Below are 26194 nucleotides of genomic sequence, written 5' to 3' on the forward strand. Positions count from 1 at the left end.
TGGCAGGACTGTGAAACATGCCACATCGCACAAGAGCGCTCACAGCCGTGGACAAGGCCACTAATGCCACTTGCAACCCAGCCACAGGCACGATCACTTTCTCCCTTTTTGCCCCTTCTTCCCAATCCTTCACTTCCCTCTCGCATTTAGCTATACAAAAGGATGGCCTAAATGAAGTACTTCTTCCCTTGCCTCCTCCTTTAACCCCTCTTTTCCGTTCTCCCTTTCAGTTCCCGCCCACCCCTTTCTTCTCGGCCCCATTCCTCTTCCTGTTCTGCAGCGAGCCCTGCTGGGTCAAGGGCTTGAAGAAGCGGCTAGAGTGCTGGCAGGCTTGACACTTATCCCCCAAATGCTAACCAGTACCTCTGCCGTCGCACAGTGCCAGCTGGCACCCCGCCCCGTGGTTTACATCATGCACTGGGGGCACCTTTCACATACAATACAAAGTCCCTGGGGCCACTGGAGTTCTGCAGCTCAGCCACCTTGGTTTCAATGTGGCACTCAGAAGCCTCCAAAGCAACAGATCTCTTAGGGGAACATGGTGGCCTGTTGGTGGAAACCAGGTTCTCAGATGGACATAAAGTCTGTGGAAAGGACTCTATGTCTCCAAGTCTCCCTGTTACTGTTAACCTGACGCTCAGAGCCTTCTGACTTAAAAATCTTCCTAATTAGGCTGGGCGCAGTGGCTCACACCTGTAATCCCAGCACTTTGGGAGGCCAAGGCAGGTGGAATGCTTGAGCCCAGGAGTTTGAGACCAGCCTGGCCAACATGGCAAAACCCTGTCTCTACTAAAAACACAAAAATTAGCCTGGGGTGGCGTGCACCTGTAGTTCCAACTACTTGGGAGGCTGAGGCAGGAGAATTACTTGAACTTGGGAGGTTGCAGTGAGCCAAGATGATGCCACTGCACACCAGTCTGAGTGACAGAGTGAGACCTTCTCCCTTGTCTCATACTAATCCTCCCTGTCCAGGTTCACCATACACTGCTCCCCAAGTGACTACGTCTCTGTACAGATGGACTGTCTGAACAGGTCATGTGCCTGCCTGGCTCTACATCCAGCTTCTGAGGGTCTTTTTGATGGCAGTGCCTTCTCTGTAGATCAGAATTTGCCCTCTGGTCCACCCCTGTTCAGTGACACCCTCACACCATTCTCCAGACTCTCCTCATTGGGCACAGATCAATGGTTTCCACTACAGTTAGAAAGAAATCCCTCCTCCTTATCTCTATGAAGCCCTGTGTGCTTTGTCCCCGGCCTGGCTCCTGCTCCTGCCCTGTCCACTCCCCTCCCATGACACCGGCCTTCTGCTCACACGCTCACCACCCTCATACCCCTCGCAAGGCCCTGCACTTGCTGCCCTTACTTCTGCTTGGCGAACTCTTCCCCCAGACGTCATGGACTGCCAGGACATGAAATCTATAAGGGCAGAAGCCTTTTCTTTTTGCGTAGTCACCACTGCATTCCAAGTGGCTTAGAACGGTGCCCGCTTGGCACACAGTGGGCGATGGGTAAACGCTGAATGAAAGTGTAAGAACACACTGCCCTGCATTGTCTGTCTCTTTCTTCCTTGCTCTATCTTTCCTTTTCCATCCTCCCCCGAGGGTAAGCATCCTGAGGGCAGAGATCTGCTCTGTGTCAGGCACCCCCTTCAGCAGCCAGCCCAGTGCCTCCAGCAAAGGTGCTTCCGTCAATGTGTGTTGACAGAATGGAGACAGAGCTGGTGGGAATAGGTCTTACATGCCTTTCCCACCAGGCAAGCTCAGCAGCCTCCCAGGCATACAAAGAGTAACCCTTGTCCTCCAAGGCAGCTGGTCCTTTGGTTCGGCAACCCTGCCAGCAGCCCCAGCCTCTGGAGCATCCGCTTCTTTTGCAGCAGAGCAGCTCTTCACCTGGGTTTCCTTCCCACCATCACTTTCTGAGCTTCTCAGACTCAGAAAAAGGGTATCTGACCTCCTAGAACTGCAACTGCCCCGTCATCGCACACCAAATCCTAGGAGAAAGCAGTGTTCTGCTGAACTAATGGCTGGATTTAAAAAGTGAGATCTTCTAGGAAGATCTATTAAAAGATCATGACTTTGGCTGCTCTATTTCAAAGGCCAGGCGAACGTTTAGGTGACAGAGTTAAATATTCCAAACTTACCTCATCCTCCCTCTCTCTGTCTCTCAAGGGTAAACATTCCATTCCTCTTCCAAAACCCAGTGCTTCTCCATATTTGGGAAACTGGAATGGGCACTAGAGCACAGCCCTGTCTTGTCTCGGGGTCTTCTGGGAGCTGTAGTCCCCAGTGAATGTCAGCTGCTTTTCTCTGGCCAGCAAGCTGGCTGTCCTTTCTCAGGAGGACATCTGGAACCAGGAAAGCTGTACACAGTGAGATGCAAAGGTGCTATTAGGAGGCTTGTCTTCTATTTTCAGCTCTCCATGAGCTGGGTTTGAGCAAGGCCCCACTTTTTTTCATGGCTCAGTCTTCCAACCTGTAAAATGGGCATAATTATCTCTCTCTTTTCCTTGCTGGCTGATTGTTTGTTGGGTGGGGTAATTAGGCAGCACCCATTCAGTGCTTTGAGTTCATTCCAGCAAGGAGTGCTTTATAAATAACACTTGTTATCTCAAAAGGGGAAAATATTAATTTTGATGCCTAGATGGCTCCATAAACCAACACTTTGCTTAAATGTCAAAAAGATGCTGGGTAACTCCTTGCATGTGCCTTCCACTCACCCTGAGTTTAAATGGTTTCCCTGCCTCTCATTCTATTTTGTTTCATTCTATTTTGTTTCGTGTCTAGTTTAATATCCTCAAGAATAATCAGTCTCTCTCCTTCCTCTCTGAAAAAAAAAAAAAAAAAAAAGACTGAGACAGACCAACTCTGCCCTATGCCAAAAGCACAAGAAAACTGTGAAGAAGAAACCATCTAGACCAGACTTGAGCTCCACGGACTTTATCTCCTTTTTCCCAACTAGTGCATGATGAACTCCATCTCCATGCAAGAGGCTGACTTTTGTTCCCACTGAAGAAGGAACACAGATTTCATTGCAGCAGGAAGGATTTTTGAAAGATCTTAATAAGAACTCCCCTTTTTGGAGACTTGAGAGAAGAGTTTTGACACCTAGCACCTTTACCTTGAGGAGAGAGCCTAGTACAGTGCACTGGAAACAGCAGCAGACGTGGTTAGGATCCCGGCTCTGAGACTCAGGCAAACATGTAACCTCTCTGGCCTTAGTTTCTTCCTCTATAAAATGGAGATAATAATATATGTTAGAGTTTTTTGTCAAGTGCTGCACAAAGATCAGTTGTTATAAGAGGCAGTACTAACAGTGTTAGTAACACGGAATTTTAAAGTTAGAAATACCTGGATTAGAATTCCAGGGGATTAGCTGTGGAAATGTGATCAAACCACTCAGCCTCTCTAAGCCATAGTTCTATTATGTTTCACATGGGGATAATGAGGATTAACTGAAACAATGCATCAGTGCATGTAATGGACCCAGCACAAAGCCTGGTGCACACTAATTTCTCCATAAATACCTCTGTGACCATCATCATTGTCATCGCCATCATTTTACATATCTTACACTTGACCATCTCACTTCATGATAATCGAGTAACATAACATGGAAGTGCTTTTGAAGTTGTCAATTACTACACAAATGTGAAGGATGATGAGAATTAAGCATACGAAGAAGGGAGATGGCCGCCTCAGAGTTCTCCTTGCAGCTTCGGGACTCTGTGGGATCAAGGATGGACACTTGCTTTTTAGCTACAGAAAATTGCAAACAGCTAAGTCATTATTAGTAACAGCGGGATTATTTGGTTTCTTGTTTTAGGTAGTGAGTAATTCCAATATCGAACTGAAGACTAAAAAGGACTTCCCTGGTGCACCATGAGTAATTCAGGGTGTGGAGTGGCATAATTGTGTACAGCTACACAGGCACGCTGTGTGCGATTATGGAAGAATGTGCGGCAAAATGTTAACAGTTCTTATTAGGAAGATGGGATTTCAGGTGATTCTCATTCTCTTCGTAATTCTTTTGGTCTTGTTTGAATTATTTTTACCTTAGGTAAGTATCATTAAAGCAAAACAATTAAAAGACAAAAGACAGTGGATACTGAACAATCAGTCCTCCGTTTGTAAAACCTTGGAAGGATCCACAGGTTCCTTTGATCCCAGAGAAGGTTTTCTCAGGTATGGAAAATGGAATTTCTGGGAACAAGTTGCAGCTAGTGAAAATCATAATGACAAATGCCTGTGACAGGAAGTCAGGGGGAAGGAGTCCCTTCAAGATGGTCTTGGGAAGGGAGGAAGAGATGCCTTTTCATCTCTGTTTATTTCATAGGCTGTAATAACACGGTGGTTTCAATCATAGGCTATGTACACATGAGTTTCCTTGTTTGCTATGGTAACATGTGATTCCTGTTTTTCCACCTCTGCTTTTCTGATCCCTTAGACTCTGGCTCTCAGAGAGGAGAACTATGAACTCACCTACTCATTCATGCTGCCCAGGTAATGAGCTCTGTCATGAGGGATTAGGGGAAGGGTGTGTGGAGCCTACCTGTAATATATTTCCACTGTCCCACTGCATTTCAGATCAGATGCACAAAGGATGAACAAGCTTCCCAGCAGGACACAACATAGAAGGGCTGGTGACTGCATGCCTCACCATTCGGGATCCTCTTCCCACAGGACTCCCCACAGGCAGGTTTCTACCTGCTTAGAGGCAGCCTGTCCACTGGGCAGCCCGTCCTCAGTGAGGGAGGATAAGAGACGGGCTGGGAGGATGGGCAGAATCTTTGCTGTTGCCACAAACAACTGAGTGCCCCCAGAAAACTGAATGTATCTGGACTTCACCAAAAAAGCACATGTTAGTGTGGTGCAGGCACAAGGAAGGCTGCCACGTCCGGCCTCGCAGGTGGGAAAGCTGCACAACTCCAGGGGGCACCAACCCGATACATGCCATGCAATGTGCAATGTGATTGGCACCTCCTAGAGTCGTGCCCTGTGAATCCCAGGAAGGATCATTTTTTGTTTTGAGACAGAGTCTCACTCTGTCACCCAGGCTGGAGTGCAATGGCACAATCTCAGCTCACTGGAACCTCTGCCTCCCAGGTTCAAGTGATTCTCCTGCCTCATCCTCCCGAACAGCTGGGATTACAGGCACCTGCCACCACGCTCAGCTAACATTTGTATTTTTAGTAGAGATGGGGTTTTGCCAGGTTGGCCAGCCTAACATTCTCGAACTCCTGACCTCAGGTGATCTACCTGCCTCAGCCTCCCAAAGTGCTGGGATTACTGGCATGAGCCACCACGCCCAGCTGGAAGACTCATTTATCCTGAACATAACACTGCAGAGAAAGGTCTTTACAAAACCAAGTAGACTGCAGCTTGGCTGAGTAGCCCTTAACTTTTGAAATGAACTGAAATGTCATTGGTTAAAAACACACACAGACACCCGTGTTCCTCACTTTGCCAACTTTTAAGTGTTGCATCTGGTGTCATTCTTCCTCTGCTCAGCTTCCAACCTTTTTACACAGCGCTCACCAGCAAGGGTGCCTGAAAGTCAAGGCCAAATTACACTGAACAGCGCAGGAGAGGCGGGACCCCTCTGCAGCAGGACATGCTATTATTTTATACCAAGCTGGATGGCACAGGGATCCTGGAATGAGTGGGACCCTGTCCCCACCCACAGGAGGGCACGGTAGAAGAGGGGAATGACACAATAATTACAAGGAAATATGGAAGCTGGGAAGGACCCACAGGTGAGGCATTAAAAATGCAAAGCACGATTGGGAAAGAATGATTCGCCTGAATTATGTAGGATTGGAAAAGACTCTGGGAGAAGAGAGCATCTTTACACCCTTCTGCAATAGAGCCAGGGCTGAATTATCCCCAGTGCACACCCATAACTGGTTTCATTTCTTAGGCTTAGAGAGGGAATGAATTGGTCTGGCATCGTGAAGATTTGTTCAGCCTTCTCTGAGTGTATCTTCTGACTCCTGGGGTAGGTGAGAAAAGGTCTCTATGGATGGGGCTCCTGAAGTCACCTTCGAGGCAGATGAAGAGGAGCTGTGGAGGCCCTTTGAAGCATGGCCCCTGGGCATGGGATCTGCTGAGAAACCTCCTTCCCAGCTTCGCCACTGAAACCACAGACTTTAAATTTGGGCAGAGTTTCCAAGTTTGTTTCCCATCTATCAATGGGCATAACAGTAATAATGTAACTGCGTGACCTTGTTCACGAGTTTGCCGTCAAGGTCAAATAAGACAAGCAAAGTACTTTGTAGATTCAGTATTATACTAGTCAAGAAGAAAGACTGGAGCCAAATGGCCTGGATTAAGTCCCTGCACCTCCCTCCGCTCCACTATGCACTTGTTGGGAGACCTTGGGAACGTTATTTAACCTCCCCATAACTCAGTTTCTTCCTTTACAAAATAGGAATGAAACTAGGACTATGGCCGGGCGCGGTGGCTCACGCCTAGAATCCCAACACTTTGGGAGGCTGAGGTGGGTGGATCACGAGGTCCGGAGTTCGAGACCAGCCTGGCCAACATGGTGAAACCCTGTCTCTACTAAAAATAAGAAAATTAGTCAGGCATGGCGGCAGGCGCTTGTAATCCCAGCTAGTCGGGAAGCTGAGGCAGGAGAATTGCTTAAATCTGGGAGGTGGAGGTTGCAGTGAGCCAAGACTGCACCGGTTCACTCCAGCCTGGGCAACAGAGCAAGACTCTGTCTCAAAAAAAAAAAAAAAAAAAATGAGACTAGGACTTTCATCATCATATGGTTATGAGGATTCAGATGAGTTAAATGTAAAGCACTTGGGCCAGGCATGGCAGCTCATGCCTCTAATCCCAGCACTTCAGGAGGATGAGGCAGGAGGATTGCTTGGGCTCAGGAGTTCAAGACAAGCTGGCCAACATAGTCAGACCCCACCTCTACAAAAAAAATAAAAAATTATCCAGGTGTGGTGGCATGTGCCTGTAGTCCCAGCTACTCAGAGGCTGAATTATGAGGATTGCTTGAGTCCGGGAGGTTGAGGCTGCAGTGAGCTATGCATGGCACCAGTGCACTCCAGCCTGAGCAACACAGAGAGACCCTGTCTCAAATAAATAAATAAAGGACTCAGAAGAGCACCTAGTGCCTAGTTAATATCATAGTATATAAATTGAGCCATCACAATTATTGTTGTAAAGTCCACACAGGATGATTATGATGATTACTTCTTAGATACAGAAGCAGAGTTCCGCTGTGTCTATGTGGAAAGAAACACTACGGGAAGCACTGAGTTGTGCCCTGCACTTCTAGTCCAGGCTTTAAAAAAGAGCCATAAAAATGCCGTCCCACTGATAAAGGTCTGGAGCAAGGGAGGCGTGCCTTGACCATCCTGGAAAAACACCATCTCCACCCTACCCATATTTATCTCCTTGGCTCACTTCCGGCCAAAGGTCCACCCTTAGTCTGATCATACTGCATACAGAGCTTTGCCACAGGTGTCCCTGTACTAAGGGGCTCTGGCTGGTTGGGAGGTTTGAAGGGGCAGCGGTGGATGCTGTTTATTGGCCTGAAATGTGGGACCAGTGTGGAGAGGGCAAGACAGGCTAGGTTAACCTCAGACGTAGGCTTTTTATTTTATTTTTTTGAGACAGGGTCTTGCCCTGTCTCCCAGGCTTGCAGGCTCGAGTGCAGTGGCACGTCATGACTTACTGCAGCCTTGAACTCTGGGGCTCAAGTGATCCTCCTGCCTCAGCCTCTCAAGTAGCTGTGACTATAGGTGCGTGCCACCATGCCCAGCTAATTAGAAAACATTTTTCCAATAGAGATGGGGTCTCGCTATGCTGCTCAGGCTGGTCTCAAACTCCTGGGCTCAAGTGATTCTCCTGCCTTGGCCTCCCAAAGTGCTAGGATTATAGGCATGAGTCACTGGGACTGGCCAGATGTGGGCATTTTTGACTTTTGTGTGGAAGACTCAAGAATTGGATTCCAGGGCTGGGCACGGTGGCTCATGCCTATAGTCCCAGCACTTTGGGAGGCTGAGGCAGGTGGATCGCTTGAGACCAGGAGCTTGTGACCAGCCTGGCCAACATGGCAAAATGCCACCTCTAATAAGAATACAAAAATGAGCCAGGCGTGGTGGCACACAACTGTAATCCCACTTACTTATGTGGCTGAGGCAGGAGAATTGCTTGAACCCAGGAGGCAGAGACTGTGAGTGAGCCAAGATCACACCACTGCACTACAGCCTGGGCAACAAAGCGAGATCCTGTCTCACACACACAAAAATTGGATTCTAGATCAGAAAGTAGTATTACAGAACTTTAGGGTGCTATGAGATTCCTTCTTCTTCTTCTTTTTTTTTTTTTTGAGACAGAGTTTCGCTCTTGGTACCCAGGCTGGAGTGCAATGGCGCGATCTCGGCTCACTGCAACCTCCGCCTCCTGGGTTCAGGCAATTCTCCTGCCTCAGCCTCCTGAGTAGCTGGGATTACAGGCACGCGCCACCGTGCCCAGCTGATTTTTTGTATTTTTAGTAGAGACGGGGTTTCACCATGTTGACCAGGATAGTCTCCATCTCTTGACCTCGTGATCCATCCGCCTCGGCCTCCCAAAGTGCTGGAATTAAGAGGCGTGAGCTACCACGCCCGGCCCTTCTTCTGTTTTTTAAATTGAGGCAGAGTCTTGGTCTGTTGCTCAGGCTGGAGTGCAATGGCACAATCTTGGCTCACGACAACCTCTGCCTCCTGTGTTCAAGCAATTCTCCTCTCAGCCTCCTGAGTAGCTGGCATTACAGGTTTGTGCCACCAGGCCCAGATAATTTTTGTATTTTTAGTAGAGAGGGAATTTCACTGTGTTGGTCAGGCTGGTCTCGAACTCCTGAACTTGTGATCTGCCTGCCTCAGCCTCCCAAAGTGCTGGGATTACAGGCGTGAGCCACCACACCTGGCCAAGATTCTTTCTACTTTCTTGCCTTAAATCAGCCTGAACAAGTCCAGTCATTGACAGTGTGCGATGGCCCGTCACATGGTTTCTTCCACTCCTCATAGCCACCCTATGCCACAGGTGTTGGTATCAGTGTCAGATGACAGGACTGAGGCATGAAGAAATCTGGCAACTTTCTAGAGGTCATCTGGCTTTGTCACTGAAGGAACCAGGATTCTTTTTAAATTGCTTCTAATTATTTATTTATTTATTTATTTATTTTTGAGACGGAGTTTCGCTCGTTACCCAGGCTGGAGTGCAATGGCGCGATCTCGGCTCACCGCAACCTCCGCTTCCTGGGTTCAGGCAATTCTCCTGCCTCAGCCTCCCGAGTAGCTGGGATTACAGGCACACACCACCATGCCCAGCTAATTTTTTGTATTTTTAGTTGAGACGGGGTTTCACCATGTTGACCAGGATGGTCTCGATCTCTTGACCTCGTGATCCACCCGCCTCGGCCTCCCAAAGTGCTGGGATTACAGGCTTGAGCCACCGAGGCAAGATCTCATTCTGCTGCCCAGGTGGAGTGCAACGGTGTGATCTCAGCTCACTGCGGCCTTGACCTCCTGAGCAGCTGAGACTATCGGCATGCGCCACCATGCCCAGTTAATTTTTGTAGAGACAGGGTTTCACCATGTTGCCCAGGTTGGTCTTGAACTTCTGAGCTCAAGCAATCCTCCCGCCTCAGCCTCCCAAAGTGCTGGGATTACAGGCACGAACACTGTGGGGCCTGAAGGAACCAGGATTCGAACTGTGCCTCTCACCTCCAGTCCCGTGTGCTTTCTGCTACAAAAACATCAACTCATCCCCTGCTGTAGCAGGCTGAGCAAATCTGTGTCCCCAGGTGAAGGAGCAACCCTGAGCCCTCTGCCAAATGGAAGGAAGCGCCCCAAGTTCCAGAGCCTAGGTCAGGTTAGGGGAGGGGTCATAATGAGGATACTGGCATCTCAGGTGCTCAGCTAGTCTTCCCCAAATGAAACAATTCTAACAATACACATATTAATATGGGCCTGGCCTTATACATCTGAAAAGACTGTCCTTAGTTCCACTGTGTTTTTTATACCAAGGATGAGGAAATGAGAGGAGAAGAAGAGGTGGTTTCAAAGGCTGTCCCATGAACCCCAACTTGGAGAGAGGTTGGCTAGGTAAAAATAATTCCCGTTCATGTTCTCCCAGGGGGAATGAATTCAATTCTGTTTGGGATTTCTGTGTCTTCGCTTGAGAAATTCTGGGTACTTGCAGACATAGAGATGATGCATCCCAGTGGATGTGTGTTGAGGAATCCATTTGTGAGCATAATAGTGCGAAACAGTGGTTACATATGGACTGATATGCAGCCGAGGAATAGTTGAAAAATGGGTGAATCAGAAATGAAATACAACTACATTTTTATATGGTTTCTAGCTCTCCTCTCTTCTGCCTTCGATATCTTGACCTCATTCTGGCTGTCTCACTACTAAATAGGCAAATTTATTTTTAGCGAGGCTGCTTCTTTTAAGGCTGTGCGTCCATCTCCTGGACAAATTTGGAATAGCAAGAAATTTGTTAGGGATTTAGGAAAAGGACTTTTCCAGGCAGAAGCCACTTAGAGCTGGCCGCTTCTGAGCATGTTCCGTCTTCCCAGGCCTTGCTCACATTTTTCAGTACTTAACGTGCCTGGTGCATTGTGCGCAATCTTACTTAATTCTTCCCTCAGGCTTTGAGAGTTACGGACAAACCGTTATCCCAATTTTACAGGTGAGGAAATCAGAGCTTATTTGAATAAATTCCCGAGGTCACACAACGAGCAAGTGACAAATCTCAGTCAAACAGAGGCTCTTTTGGGCTAAAGCCATTCACTGAGCCACTGCTCTGTTCTGCAGGGACGAAGCTAAGTATGCTTCTATTCAGGGACTCACAGTCATTCCATGAGCAAGTTACACACGTGCTCGTAAGCTAAGAACGTTGTGAAAATCAAAACCATACTTTCAATCATGCACTTTATAGTAAAGTACTGGAAACAGAGTATTTGGTAAATTGTGGCTATAATAACCTTACACACACCCATAAATCACACTTATTATATGCTGTTTCACCTGGACTTGGCCGAATTTCCCTCATTTGTATTAGGTCATCATGGTTTTGGTTTTTTCCCAGTTCTCTGCCCTTTGAACTCACTCCAAAACTTCTCTAGAATCATTTGCTGCCCTAGAAATTAGAGAGGCACCTGCTCACATCATACATCCCCTGCCCTTGTCACCATACATACACACACCCACCTTCTGGGCTGTCCATCCTCTTGCAGAAAGTCTGCATGGGAAGCTGAGGCAGAACCAAGTCCATCAGACTCTGAGGAAAGAGAAATGTGGACCCTGTAACTAGATAAAAGTGAAGCCAGGACTTCATTTATTCCACAAATACTTTTTTACTACCTACAGGTGGCAGGCACTGTTCAAGGCACGAAGTTCCCACAGTGAACGAAAGAGACAAAAACGTCTGCCATCCTGAGCTGATATCATAGTGGAAGGAAAGAGACGACAAAAAAATAAGTAAAATACAGACATTAGTATGTAGATGGCGATAAATAAAAGAGAAATATAAAACGGAGAAGACAGATTGGAAGTGGCAACACTGGGGAGGTAGAATTGGTATCTGCATTTAACCACAGATTTTTCTAACAACAAATCCAGGGTGGGGCACGGAGCAGAGGGAAAACGAGGCCCTATGTTCGGCGCCCCAGCCCCGCGTCGGTGGGGTCACTATTCATTTTGGAACACTGCCCTTTGGACGAACATGTTCTTAGTGCTCTTTGTGAAGGTTTCCACGCTAAGTCCCTCAGCCTCACCAGGCAATATTCATCCCCCCACAGAAAACTCCGGAGAGAACGCGGAGAAAGTGTGAATCAATCCAAGACTAAGGTTGCCAGAATGTTTGATCAGCTCTGCCTCAGCCCCGATTAGATTCCCTGATCGCCACCGCTGCAGAAGCTCTAAATTAGAAGCGTGCATGTAGCTGCACATCCATTGCTGGCATTTCTTCCGTCAACCTCCGCTGGAACTGGCTAGTGAGGACCCCTCCATTTCACAAGACAGCTTCGGTGTTGTGAGGGGTCCACCTGCCCTGACTTCCCCACCCCGAAGCTGAAGCAACAGCTTGTTTTTCACGGGACGGGGGCGGCTTCCGGGGCGCGGCGTGCTGGGGGTTGTAGTCCGCACTTTCCCGCCTGGTTCAATCACAGATCCTAGAGCTGGGGAACCACAACTCCCAGAGCACCCCGCGCCGCCGCGCGTCCGCGGGGCGGGGCGAGTGCGAAAGATGTCCGCTCCCGTTGTGGGGCTGCCGGGTGAGAGAGTCTTTGTTCGTAACCAGGATCCCACAGCTGAGGCAGTTCCTGCACGTGTCGCGGGGCCCGAGAAGCTAGGGCCAGGTAGTTCAGGGATGCAAGAATCCTGCAGATCCGATGTGTAAATTGCTTCCGCAGCCGCTAGGCGTGCCCAGCCTTTGCCTCAGATAGGCCCTTTCCTTTTCTTTCTCCGGGAATCGATCTCGGGAAGGGGTGTGGGCAAGGAGATGAGGACTTTCCCTCTTCGCTTAGGCCACCTCGGGATATCCCGGAGGCTCCGGAGAGGCGGTCACTCCGACGTCTGAGGAGCTGGGCCCTGGGCCCGGACTAATTATGAAGAGCGACTCCTCGACCTCTGCAGCCCCACTCCGGGGGCTCGGGGGTCCCCTGCGCAGCAGCGAGCCGGTGCGCGCTGCCCCGGCCCGGTCGCCGGCGGTGGACCTGCTGGAGGAGGCGGCCGACCTCTTGGTAGTGCACCTGGACTTTCGGGCGGCGCTGGAGACCTGCGAACGAGCCTGGCAGAGTCTGGCCAACCACGCCCTGGCAGAGGAACCCGCGGGCACGTACGTGCTGGGCTCGGAAACGAACCCATTTCCGGGTGCTCTTGGGGTGGGGCTCAAGGTCTCAGGAGTTCTGTAATTCCCAGATTGCTCACAAGGAGCTTTATCAGTGGTTTCTCTCGGAGAGGGTGGTTGCTCATCGTGTGCCCATTCTACAGAATAAGGAAGTCGTGTAAAGAGCTTAGCGGGGAACCCACAGTCAATTCTTTGCTCCTTGTTCCAGGGCAGAATGACATGGTGGGAAGGCCGAATGTGTATTAAGTGTTAAATTCTGTCGGTAAGCAGGTGGTGAAAGTCCTCTCCTCGGTAACCCCCGTCCCACCAGGTTATCTCTTGACTTTGGCTGATGATGGGGAATGGGGATCATGGCAGGAACAGTGTTCTGGTCCTATTGGAGGACTGGATTAAGGGATTAATTCAGGGCCAGGCACGGGGGCTTACGCCTGTAACCCCAACACTTTGGGAGGCCGAGGCAGGAGGATTGTTTGAGCTCAGGAGTTTGAGACCAGCCTGGGTAACATAACGAGACCCTTTCTCTACCAAAAAGAAGAAGAAGAAAAAAAAAAAATCTGGAGGAAAAAACCTTGGGCCTGCATTGCTTTTTCTAATGCCACCAGCCTTATCTGGCAGGTGAGGGCGTCATTTCTCTGCATTGTAAACTTGGGTTGGGCCGTACTCGGGAGGTGGTAGGTGGAAAAGTTAAAGCTGACCGCAGGGAAGGATGAACTGGAGAGCTCTGGCTGTGCTTCAGGGGCTGGGTGGGGGCTCATTTCAGTGAATGCGGAAGGCTTTGCTTCTGGGTGTCTGGAGGAACCTTACTAGGTGGTGCTAAAAGGCCAGCTGTGGAGTTCCTATACCTCCACTCATTCAGAAACCTTGCTCCAAGCCCGTTTATTCACTGAGCAGACTCTTAGTTCCAGCTTTTTTCACCCACACACTGGTGCTGTGTGTTATTTGCCCCTCAAGATTACCCTTCCTCTTCATTTAAGTCTGATTTCACCTGGATACAAAGATGAACATTGAGCAATTCAGCTGACTTGCCTCTTAAAAGGTTTACAAGAACTTTTAGTGCCTGGGTGAAAGGGCAGCCCATGAGACCGATTGTGAAGCCCATGTAAATACTAACGGGGATGAGGGAGATGATGGCTGCCGAGTTGGGAGCTGGTGGAGGTGGGAATGGAAATGGAAATGCAGGGGAACCACTTCTAACTGAAATTGGTTTTTCTGCTGACAGCTCCTTGGAGGTGAAGTGCTCCCTGTGTGTTGTGGGGATCCAGGCCCTGGCAGAAATGGATCGGTGGCAAGAAGTCCTCTCTTGGGTTCTTCAGTATTACCAGGTTCCTGAAAAGCTACCGCCCAAAGTCCTAGAACTGTGGTAAGTCGTCTTTGCTGACTCATCAGATTGGCTCAGAAATCGGGATTTCTCTCCTAAATCTGGGCCTAATATCTTCTCTTTTCCCCTTAGCTACCATTTCCCTCTAAATCTCATTCTTTCCCTTCACTTTTTTTCCCCCCAGCCCTCCATACATTGCATAAAGGATAAGGAAGGAGGAATTTAGGAGTAGAATAGACGTAAAGAAGGAAGGGGACAGGGAATAGGAGTGACATGGGATGACAGAATGGACAGAGCTGAAAGAGCAGTTTGCTACTTCCTAGGAATTCCTCATTCTTAAAAAAAAAAAAAAGTGCTGGGCACAGTGGCCCACACCTGTAATCCCAGCACTTTGGAAGGCCAAGGCAGGCAGATCATGAGGTCAGGAGATCGAGACCAGCCTGGCCAACACGGTGAAACTCCATCTCTCCTAAAAATACAAAAAAATTAGCTGGGCGTGGTGGCACGTGCCTGTAATCCCAGCTACTCAGGAGGCTGAGGCAGGAGAATCGCCTGAACCCAGGAGGCGGAGGTTGCAGTGAGCCGAGATCATGCCATTGCACTCCAGCCTGGGTGACAGTGCGAGACTCTGTCTCAAAAAAAAAAAAAAAAAAAAGCCACCACGCCTAGCTAATTTTTTTGTATTTTTAGGAGAGACGGAGTTTCACCATGTTGGCCAGGCTGGTCTCGATCTCTCGACCTCGTGATCCGCCTGCCTCGGCCTCCCAAAGTGCTGGGATTACAGGCTTGAGCTACCGCGTCCGACCAAAAAAAGTTTTTAAAATTGACACTTGTAATTGTACATATTTATGGGGTAAATTTCACATTTCAATATATACTTTATGTATGTTGTCCAATGATCAGATCAGGGTAGTTAGCATATCCATCATGCTACCTATCATTTGTTTGTGGCAAGAACATTTAACATGCATTTATCATTTGTGGCAAGAACATTTAAAAGCGTCTCTTCCAGCTATTTTGTAATATACAAGCCCTTACTGTTGACCATAACCACCCTACTGTGCAATAGGACACCACACCTCATTCCTCCTGTCCCTTTGTAACTTCGTACCCAGTGACCAACCTCTTTCCGTCTTCCTTTCCTTCTTTCTTTCCCCAGTCTCTGGTAGCCACTGTTCTACTCCCTGCTTCAATGAAATCAACTTCTTTTTTTAAAGATTTCACATGAGTGAAATCATGTAGTATTTTTCTTTCTCTGGCTGGCTTATTTCACTTAACATGATGGCTCCAGGTCCACCTGTGTTGTCCTGAATGATAAGATTTTATTCTTCTTTATGACTATATAGTATTCCATTGTGTGTGTGTGTGTGTGTGTGTGTGTATGTGTATTATATACACACATTTTCTTTATTCATCTGCTATTGGATACTTCGATTGATTCCATGTCTTGGCTGTTGTGAATAGTGCTGAGTTAAACATGGGAGATAATGGATTGCTAGATCATGTGATAGTTCTATTTTTATTTTTTTCACCTGGGCGTTCTTGAGTTTATTTTGATGACACCCTGCGAGAGTTCTCTGTACCTAGAAGAAGGTATTGGGACTCTTGGTGTTGGAGTGTGGCTTGTGCTGAAGATGCAAGCCCTGGTGGGGCAGCAGGAATGTGATCTTGGAATTGTGGAACTGCTTGTGGCACTCTGATCTTTGATGGAGGTGGCTGCAATCACCTCCACCTTCATGATCTAGATGGCGTAGGCCTGGCTCACAGTGCTGGATGCCCATCTTGGGAGCACTGGGTGACAGCACCCACAGTGGTCAGGGCACGCTATTCTGTTTACATATTGTGGGTGCTGCTGCAGGAGTGCTAGTGTACCCCGATGCCAAAGTTCTTTACTTGCAGGGGGATTTCTTGACCACCTGCCTGGTAGACTTTTTTCCCTGAACACTTTTTCTTCTTTAGTTGAGATAGAAAGTACTAGAAGCGGGGTTTGGCGACAATTTGCTTAGGCCCAGAGATTCACTGGCAGTAGAGGGGCGCTGTGTGGCATTTGGGGTTGGGGAGGCAGCGAATACTCTTGCAGTATGCCCAAGGCCTTCCTGGCATTCTCTCAGCGCTTGCCACCACTTATAAAAAAAGTGCCATTAGGCCGGGCGCGGTGGCTCACACCTATAATCCCAGCACTTTGGGAGGCCGAAGTGGGTGGATCACGAGGTCAAGAGATCGAGACCATCCTGGTCAACATGGTGAAACCCCATCTCTACTAAAAATACAAAAAATTAGCTGGGCATGGCGTGCCTGTAATCCCAGCTACTCGGGAGGCTGAGTCAGGAGAATTGCCTGAACCCAGGAGGTGGAGGTTGCGGTGAGCCGAGATCGCGCCATTGCACTCCAGCCTGGGTAACAAGAGTAAAACTCCGTCTCAAAAAAAAAAAAAAAGTGCTGTCTTTCCTATTTTTAATTTTGTAAAGAAGCCTGCATTCTGTTTTCCATAATGGCTATATCAGTTTACAGTCCCACCAAGAGTGTGTAAGTGCTCCCTCTCCACATCCTCTCCAGCACTTGCTCCTTTTTGATAATAGCTGTTGTAACTGAAGCGAGGAGCGTCTCATTGTGGTTTTGATTGGCATTTCCCTGATGATTCGTGGCATTGGACATTTTTTCATATACCTAGTGGCTGTGGTATGTCATCTTATGAGAAATATCTGTTGAGGTCTTTTAAATCAGGTTTTTTTTTTTTTTTTTCTGTTAAGTTCCTTATATATTCTGGATATTAACTCCCTGTCAGACGGATAGTTTGTAAATATTTTCTCCCATTCTGTAGGTTGTTTCTTCACTCCTTTTTTTTTTTTTTTTTATGAGACGGAGTTTTGCTCTTGTTACCCAGGTTGGAGTGCAGTGGCGTGATCTCGGCTCACCGCAACCTCCGCCTCCTGGGTTCAGGCAATTCTCCTGCCTCAGCCTCCCGAGTAGCTGGGATTACAGGCACACGCCACCATGCCCAGCTAATTTTTTGTATTTTTAGTAGAGACGGGGTTTCGCCATGTTGACCAGGATGATCTCGATCTCTTGACCTCGTGATCCACCCGCCTCGGTCTCCCAAAGTGCTGGGATTACAGGCATGAGCCACAGCACCTGGCCCGCTTCACTCTTTTATTTATTTATTTATTTATGTTATTTTTTCACCTATGCAGAGAATATGTTTCTTCACTCTTAATTGCTTCCTTTGCTGTGTTGCGGAAGTTTTGAGCTTGATGTAATTTCATTTGTCCATTTTTGCTTTTGTTACTGGTGCTTTTAAAGTGTCATTTAGGAAAGCCCTTGCTCAGGGTTTTCTAAAGAAGTGCTGTGAGGCATTTCTCCTAAGTTTTCTTCCAGTAGTTTCATAGTTTCAGGTTTTACATTTCAGTCTTTAATGTAAACACAGGTTGGGTTAAGTTTTGCATGTGGGGAAAGTCGGGGTCTGCTTTCCGGCACATGGATATCTGATTTTCCCAGCACCATTTATTGAAGAGACTGCCTTTCCCGTGTGTGTGTTCTTGGCACCTTTGTTGAAAATCCGTTGACTCTAGGTGCATGAATTTATTTCTGGGCTCCCTGTTCTGTTCCGTTTTGTCTGTTTTTATGCCATACCATACTGTGTGGTTACTGTTAGAGCTTTCTGTAGTGTAGTTTGAAGTCAGGTGATATGATACCTCCAGCTTTGTTTTGTGCTCACGATTGCTTTAGCCATTTGCGGTCATTTGTGGTTCCATATGAATTTCAGGATTGTTTTTTCTATTTCTTTGAAGAATGCCATTGGTATTTTGAGAGAGATTGCATTAAATCTGTAGATTGCTTTGGGAATTTTAATAATATTCTTCCAATTTGTGAATGAACACGGAATATCTTTCTATTTTTTTGTGTCCCCTTCAACTTCATTCATTGATGTTTTACAGTTTTCAGTGTAGAGATCTTTTACCAGCTTGGTTGAATTTATTCCTAGGTATCTTATTTTTTTGGTAGCTATTGTAAATGGAATTTTTTTTTCTTTTATTATTTTTTTTAAAAAAAGATGGGGTTTCACCATGATGGCCAGGCTGTTCTTGAACTCCTGACCTCAAGTGATCCACCCTGAGGTCTCCAAAAGTGCTAGGATTATAGGCGTGAGCCACCGCGCCCAGCCGGAATTTTTTTTTTAAACGGACTCTTGCTCTGTTGCCCAGACTAGAGTGCAGTGGCTCGATCTTCGCTCACTGCAGCCTCTGCTTCCCAGGTTCAAGCAATTCTCCTGCCTCAGCCTTCTGAGTAGCTGGGATTATAGGAGTGTGCCACCATGCCTGGCTAATTTTTTTTTTTTTGTATTTTTAGTAGAGATGGGATTTCGCCATGTTGGCCAGGCTGGTCTCGAACTCCTGACCTTGTGATCTGCCCACCTTGGCCTTCCAGAGTGCTGGGATTGCAGATGTGAGCCACTGTGCCTGGCCGGAATTGTTTCCTTGATCTCTTTTTCCAGTGGTTCACTATAGCATATAGAAATGCTGTTTTTTGGGCCTGGCACGGTGGCTCACGCCTGTAATCCCAGCACTTTGGGAGGCCGAGGTGGGTGGATCACAAGGTCAAGAGATCGAGGCCATCCTGGTCAACATGGCGAAACCCCGTCTCTACTAAAAATACAAAAAAATTAGCTGGGCATGGTGGCACGTGCCTGTAATCCCAGCTACTCAGGAGGCTGAGGCAGGAGAATTGCCTGAACCCAGGAGATGGAGGTTGCGGTGAGCTGAGATCTCGCCAGTGCACTCCAGCCTGGGTAACAAGAGCGAAACTCCGTCACACACACACACACACACACACACACACACACACAAATGCTGTTTTTTGTACATTGATTTTTGTATCCTACAACCTTACTGAATCTGTTCATTAGTTCTCTTTTTTGGTGGAGTCTCTAGTGTTTTCCATATATAAGATCTTATTATCTGTAAACAGGGATAATTTGACTTTCTTCTTTCCAGTTCGGATACCTTTTCTTTCCTTCTGTTGCCTAATTACTCTGGCTATGACCTCCAGTTGAATGAAAACGGTCCAAGTAGGCATCTTTGCCTTTTTCCTGATCTTAGAGGAGAGACTTTCAGCTTTTCCCATGGAGTATGCTGTTGGTGATGGGTTTGTCATGGGGAATTCCCATTAGCGTCAACACTGCATCGGAAAGGCCTAGAGGACACAGTGAGGAGGGTTGGATAGGGGAAGCATAGCAGTCAAGAGAAATGAACCACTCATTGAGCACTGACTCTTCTTGTGTTGGGGTTGGGTTGTTTTGGGACTGCAGCATTCTTTTATACAGCAAAATGCAAGAGCCTGGAGCTGTGCTGGATGTGGTGGGTGCCTGGCTCCAAGACCCAGCCAACCAAGACCTTCCAGAATATGGAGCCTTGGCAGAATTCCACGTGCAGCGGGTGCTGCTGCCTCTGGGCCGCTTGTCGGAGGCAGAGGAGCTGGTGGTGGGCTCTGCAGCCTTTGGGGAAGCGCAGCGACTGGACATACTTCAGACCATTGACGCAGCGAGGCAGCAGCAGGAGCAGGAACACCCAGGCTCTGAGGAGGCCCCGAAGCCAAACCCGGAAGGTAGGACATTCTCCCTCTGTGACCTCTGCGAAGTGGAGTTGTGGGCTTGCCCTGTACCTCAGGGTTCATCGGGAAACTCCTGGGAGCTTAGGAGCAGTTCTTTATCTGAATAACGCTTGGATCACAGAAGAGGAAGCCTATTGAGTTGCCTAACGAAGTGAAACCCAGACCCCCTGAGGTTGGCCATGGAAGGACACTCTCCGCCTGGGAAGGTGTCGCTGGGTCTTGGGGCCTTGACTTGTCTTTTGAAAGTCATCTTCCCCTTGGAGTCCTCTGACTGGGTCTCTTCTATCATACTGGCCTGGGTGGGATGTCCTTCCTCTTTAAATGCTGGCCCCAAAACAAACACAGCTGAGATCTGCTGGGATACCAAAGGAAATAGGAAACTTATTTGGTACTTTGACTTTCAAGACAAAAATTACGCCTCTTCAGCCTGCCCAGCTTCCTCTTTGACCTCAGCAAAGCTCTTGAACGTTCTCTTCAATGGTTGATGTACACTCTGCCCACTAGGGTGCAGCTCTCCAAAATGGCCTCTAGGGGAAATCCATGTCAAGACCAATACTGTATGCCTGGCTAGCATGATGCAAGGTGGTGTGGGGTGGTGCAGGGTGAGTGTGGGGATTGTAGTGCTCCGAGGGGACTTTTTTTTTTTGAGACGGGGTCTCATTCTGTCACCAGGCTGGAGTGCAATGGCACGATCTTGGCTTGCTACAACCTCCGGCTCCCTGGTTCAAGTGATTTTCCTGCCTCAGCTTCCCCAATAACTGGGACTACAGGCGTGTGCCACCATGCCCAGCTAATTTTTGCATTTTTAGTAGAGACGGGGTTTCACCTTGTTGGCCAGGATGGTCTCCATCTCTTGACCTTGTGATCCGCCCTCCTCAGCCTCCCAAAGTGCTGGGATTGTAGGCGTGAGCCACCGCGCCCAGCCCTGCTTTTTTTTTTTTTTTTTTTAAAGTAAAGGTTTTTTTTTTTCCCTTGTACTACAAGTGCCCTTTTTAGATTTTGAAAGTATTTTATATTTCTCTGTTCACTGTTTTTTTTAAATAACACAATGCTTTTTATGTATTTCATATCTTGTTCTGAAAGGTTTTAAAAAACTTTTACAAAGATACATTCAATATTGTAAATAATATATACTCAGAATAAGTAATATGCCTAAGGAAGACAATTTCTATGCATGAGCTTTGCAAGAGTGTCCCCAGTGAAGGTGTGGAGGCTTTAGCCGGTACTTAGTGCCCTCGTGCTGAGCTATTAGAAGCAAGCGCAGAGGTCGGAGTCCGGGACACTGACTCCCTCGACTTCCCTGAAGCGTGCTCTGTCTCCTGGCCAGGCTCTGTGTCCCAAAAGGTCTTGTCACTACCGATGTTGGTTCGTCAGCTTTGGGACTCCGCGGTGAGCCACTTCTTTTCTCTGCCCTTCAAAAAGAGCCTTCTGGCTGCCTTGATCCTCTGTCTCCTGGCGCTGAGGCTTGATCCAGGTAAGTGGTGGAGACTCGTCCCCCATCCTTCCTGGGAAGGGGTCCTTGTCAGGGCTGGGCCTGTGGGAGTGGGTGCTTGTCACTGCGCCTGTCAGAGTCCTACTGGGGCTGGGGGTCTCTCCTGTGACATTTCCCCCTGAGTCTGTTCCACAGGGAGGAATTGCTGGACTGGGTATGGGTCAGCTCCACTTGGAAGGAGAGACCAGCCCTGGAGTCTGTGAGAGCAGTCGAGAGAAAGTCTACTCAGCCCGCTGACTCATGGACACAGACTGTAGCCCTCTGATTTTTCTGGGCTGAACTCTGACTGGAACCTCAGAATTTAAAAAAAACTTCACCTCATCAGAATGTCTACAAAAGTGTGAATTCAAGTGTTAATGTCTAATGAAGTATTAATTCAAAACAAGTTGTAAATGAAATACTCATACATTTTAGAAAATGTGGAAAATAGGCTAGGCGCGGTGGCTCACCCCTGTAATCTCAACACTTCGGGAGGCCTAGGTGGGTGGATCGCCTGAGGTCAGGAGTTCAAGAATAGCCTGGCCAATATGGTAAAACCCCGTCTCTACTAAAAATACAAAACTTAGCCAGGTGTGGTGGTGCGTGCCTATTATCCCAGCAACTAGGGAGGCTGAGGCAGGGAGAATTGCTTGAACCCGGGAGGGGGAGGGTACAGTGAGCTGAGATTGTGCCGTTGCCCTCCATCCTGGGCAACACCTGTAATCCCAGCACTTTGGGAGGCCAAGGCAGGTGAATCACCTGAAGTCAGAAGTTTGAGACCAGCCTGGCCAACATGGCGAAACCTGTTATTTACTAAAAATACAAAAATTAGTTGGGCGTGGTGGCATGTGCCTATAGTCCCAGCTACCCTGGAGGCTGAGGCAGGAGAATCACTGAAGCCCAGGAGGTGAAGGTCTCAGTGAGCCGAGATCACACCATTGGATTCCAGCCTGGGTGACAGAGTGAAACTCTGTCTCAAAAAACTAAAATAAAAACTGTGCCTTGGCCCAGCAGGCCAGGTGTGGTGGCTCACATCTGTAATCTCAGCACTTTGGGAGGCTAAGCAGGAGGATCACCTGAGCCCAGGAGATGGAGGCTTCAGTGAACTGAACACAGACTGCACTGTACTCCAGCCTAGGGAACAGAGCGAGACCCTGTCTCCAAAAAAAAAAAAAAAAACTAAACAAAACAAATGTGTAATTGCAAGGCAGTGGAGTCTGCCAGGGCGGGAGATGGCAGAGTGACAGTCTGGAAGGGCAGGACGTTCACAGTAGTCTCTCTCTGCCCTGCAGCTTCCCCTTCCTCCCTGCCCTTCCTCTACAAGCTGGCCCAACTCTTCCGCTGGATCCGGAAGGCTGCATCTTCTTGCCTCTACCAGCTCCGCATCCGTGACTGAGGGTCCCCTTTGCACCACAGCCTCCCTGCTCCTCAAGTCTGCGGCAACAGAAGCGGAGTGACAGAGCGATGCGTCCACAGGCGCCCCTGGGGAAGTGGGGCCAGCCTCATCTTGCGGGGTGCACTGTGTCTGGCTGCTTGGGTACCCTCTCCTTTGCACCCCACTTCGGCTGGCCATGGTAGATGACATGGAAACAAATAGGGACCAGCAGGCACAGCTCCTCCGGAACAGTTCTCCAGACACCCAGAGGCCCCTTGAAAAGGAGGGGTTTGGGGACACGGACTGCGTCTATGAAACATTCCATCTTGGCGAAGGCAAGGGGTTGGTTCTTCAGGTCAGGACGTTAATGGAGATGGAAGTTCAGAAAGAGCCTGGTGGAGTGACACTTGGCCTTTCACTTCTTGACAAATATACCTCTTTACTGTGAGTGGTGGCTCACGCCTGTAATCCCAGCACTTTGGGAGGCAAGGCAGGTGGATCACTTGGGGCCAGGAGTTCAAAACCAGCCTGGCTAACATGGTGAAACCCCATCTCTACTAAAAATACACAAATTAGCCAGGCATGCTGCACGCCTGTAGTCCTAGCTACTCGGGATGCTGAGGCACGACAATTGCTTGAGCCAGGGAGGCAAAGGTTGCAGTGAGCTGAGATTGTGCCACTGGACTCTCAAAATGAAAAACCATGCCCCTGAGAGTCACCCCACAGGACAGTACCTTAATTAGCTAGTGCGATCTGAGAGGGCCTCTTCCTGCCTGCACTGCGCTCCCCAGAACTGGTCTAGTTCTGTATCAGTATGCTGTTCTCATGGTCTTGCTATGTGCTTGAAGCTGCGTAAGGCTTCTCACTGTTCAGGCTGGGGCGTGGCTGTCAGAACCACTCGGTTGACTACGGAAAACCAAGTGAGGCTTACAGCTCTTATTGCTGGGGAAAGTGATCTTGCCTGGTGTATCTTGGTCTTCAGCTCAATTTTCCAGGTTGTCCTGGCCAAGCCTTGCTCTGTTACGCTCTGTGCCTCTGCCGTCTTTCCCCGCCAGCCCCTCCCTCCCCCACTGGAAACTTGTCCATTGGCTACTTCACCAGATCCTGCCCGTATCCTCACCTCCTGGGTACACACCGATGCAGGTCCCCCCCCTTTCTTGTGCCTTTGTCCTAGTTATGTTCTGTTTGCATAATGCCCAAATTTTTCTGCTCGTGTGGCCTTGAAAAGTAGGCCAGCCTCAGAGGCTGCTGAGCTGAAAATGGAACTGAGTAATCGGGTGAGCTGGAAGGGATGTGGGGGGGGCGGGGCAGAGGGGAGACATGGGCTTTGAAGGCAGCGAACAGTAAAACCTTAGGGAGGCGGCACGGCACTGAGGCCTTTGCATTTGAGGAGTGAAATGTTTAGCGTAGTTTTCTCACCAGCCACAAGCATCTTAGCGTTTGTATGCAAGGAATCGTAGTGTACTGAATGCCGTCAGGATGAAGAAGGGCTTCCCGCAGGGGCTGGCCTTTCTGCAGCCAGAGGCCAAGCAGGCTGCCCTGCACCGGGTCCTTGGTTGGTTGTGATGCCAAAAATATAGAAGGTGCTTGCTAGCTTTTCATTGGTACATTTTCCAAGGTCGCAAGTCAACAGCTTCTCTTTAGAAAAATGGGTGAAGTAAGCAAACTTCACAGGCCCCTTAGAATTAAATCCCTAGGGCATGGTTCAAGCCTGTAGGAAGCAAATCTCTGCTTTTTTATGTGGGCTTTTCAGTAGAGCTTAGAACCCTGGGGGGAGAAAGGCAGTCAGGTGAGGTTTGAGATTCCTTCTATAGAATGATTTCTTAAAATGAAAATCTGGGCCCACTTACTAGCCTAGATAAAATGCTACAGTGGCTTCCCATGGCTCACAGGATGGCATCCAGATTCTTTGTGAAATTGAAGGCCCCTATGTGATGGGTTTGGCTAATGCCTCCCCCTTGATGTGGGGCCCCTGTTTATTATATGCGTGGTCTTCCGGCTGCCCGACCGTCACAGCTTTCTGACCACGGCGTGCTCCCCTGGGGCCTCTGTGCCTCGGTTCATGCTGTTTCTGCTGAAGGCCTAGCACCTGCTCTTGGCCTGGTGAGCCACTCCACCTTCCAGGCTAACTCAAATAATCCTTTCCACCCCCCCCTGTGTCCAGGGCTCTGTTTCATATCCCTTTTGCAGTAGTGACCCCTTGGCCTTGTAATTGTGAACGTCTTTGGTGCCTCTTCAAAGTTGGGGAGTGCTCGTTGCAGTGTGCAAGTCAGTGTCAGATCTATTCTGTGCCACGTGTGCCTGTTGGGAAGTAATTTAACCTTCTCAGCCCTGGTGTCCTCATCTGTAAGTCTTATAGGGTTTTTTAGGTGAGCAAATGAGATCATGTGTGTGATGCACCCTGAGTAGGAGCTCTTGTGAGTGGTCACTGTCCCAGGAGCAGCAGTGTCCCCCTAGTGCCCATTGGGTGTCTGGGAGGGGGAAGGTGCTCAGGTGTCTAAAGGAGCGGATTGATGTAACTGACACACCAAGAGGTCTGTGTACTTTCGTGAGTCTGTGAGATTTTGTGTTGTGAAAGCCCGGAAGGTAAAGACGCCCTGATGATGCCCACCTTGTTTCCACTCGGCCTGAGGTTCCCTGTGTTCTTGTAAGGTTGCAGCTTCTCTGTGTGTGTCCATCTTGCACTCTGCAATGCCGTCTGGTAACCAGCCCTAGCTGCCTGCCTCATCAGGCAAGGAACTCAGAACCCAAACTGCTCCTGTGACCTTGACCTTTTCCAAGGATGTAGGCTGGTGCTCGTGTCCGATGTCAGCTCTGGGCTTCACGGGGTCCAAGGTGAAGGGATGGCTTTCCTGTTGACTCATACCTGCACTGTCCAAGGCAGCAATCATTCATCAGGTGGGGCTTTTGAGCCCCCGACAGGTGGCTAGCCCAGGTTAAGACGTTCTGCAAAATGTAAATGGTGGATTTCAAAGACTTAGTACTAAAAAGAAGAATGGATTTTTTAATATTGATTGCCTGGTAAAATGATAATATTTTAGATATGCTGTGTTAAGTGAAATATTAAAATTAATTTCATCTGTTTCTGTTTACTTTTTTTGTGGTGCTACTAGAATGCTTAAAATGACCTGTGTGGCTTGCATTCCATTTCTGTTGGACAGGGCTGTGGAGCACACACGGCACACATCAGTGAGGCCTGAGGGATGGGGGATTTTGCCGGATGTGACATCTGGAAAGGTCATCTGTTGCAGCTCCCTTCTCTTTCATTGGAGGACATTAATACCTCCAAGGCACACAGCCTGAATAAGATTGCTGTCTCCTGGCCCTCAGGTCTGCTGTTCCTTTTACTACAGCTCACTTTCCTCCCTTACCCTGTTCTGCCTCACTTGCCCTAAAAATCCTCACTTTCTGTCACTCCTGGCTGAAGTTCACTGTTAATATGCAGATGCATCCACGTGGGGAGGGGAGTCTGCATATTAACAGTGGATTCATTGATTGCTTCTCTAGATAACTAAATGTAGGCGTGCGGAGGGAAGCAGGAACCAGTAATCCTCTTCTGTGGT

The 26194-nt window shown here is 48.5% G+C and overlaps 1 protein-coding gene and 1 long non-coding RNA gene across 2 annotated transcripts; one reads left to right on the forward strand and one right to left on the reverse strand.

The window, feature by feature from the left end:
- Window positions 1–260: 260 nt before the first annotated feature.
- On the reverse strand, window positions 261–12822 carry LOC144578398 (uncharacterized). Its single transcript, XR_013524089.1, has 4 exons — window positions 11379–12822; window positions 11222–11291; window positions 3118–3227; window positions 261–2359 (listed from the first exon to the last, which is right to left on the reverse strand). It is a non-coding gene; the product is annotated as an uncharacterized LOC144578398 (long non-coding RNA).
- Window positions 12229–25713, forward strand: PEX26 (peroxisomal biogenesis factor 26). The gene is made up of 5 exons (XM_017977835.4): window positions 12229–12848; window positions 14080–14220; window positions 19484–19779; window positions 21113–21259; window positions 22549–25713. Exons 1-5 carry the CDS (start codon window positions 12619–12621, stop codon window positions 22650–22652), a joined length of 918 nt encoding a protein of 305 aa, XP_017833324.3. The 5' UTR covers window positions 12229–12618; the 3' UTR covers window positions 22653–25713.
- Window positions 25714–26194: the final 481 nt, after the last annotated feature.

The sequence above is a fragment of the Callithrix jacchus genome, chromosome 1 (assembly GCF_049354715.1).
Source record: "Callithrix jacchus isolate 240 chromosome 1, calJac240_pri, whole genome shotgun sequence".
NCBI classification, from domain to species: domain Eukaryota; kingdom Metazoa; phylum Chordata; class Mammalia; order Primates; family Cebidae; genus Callithrix; species Callithrix jacchus.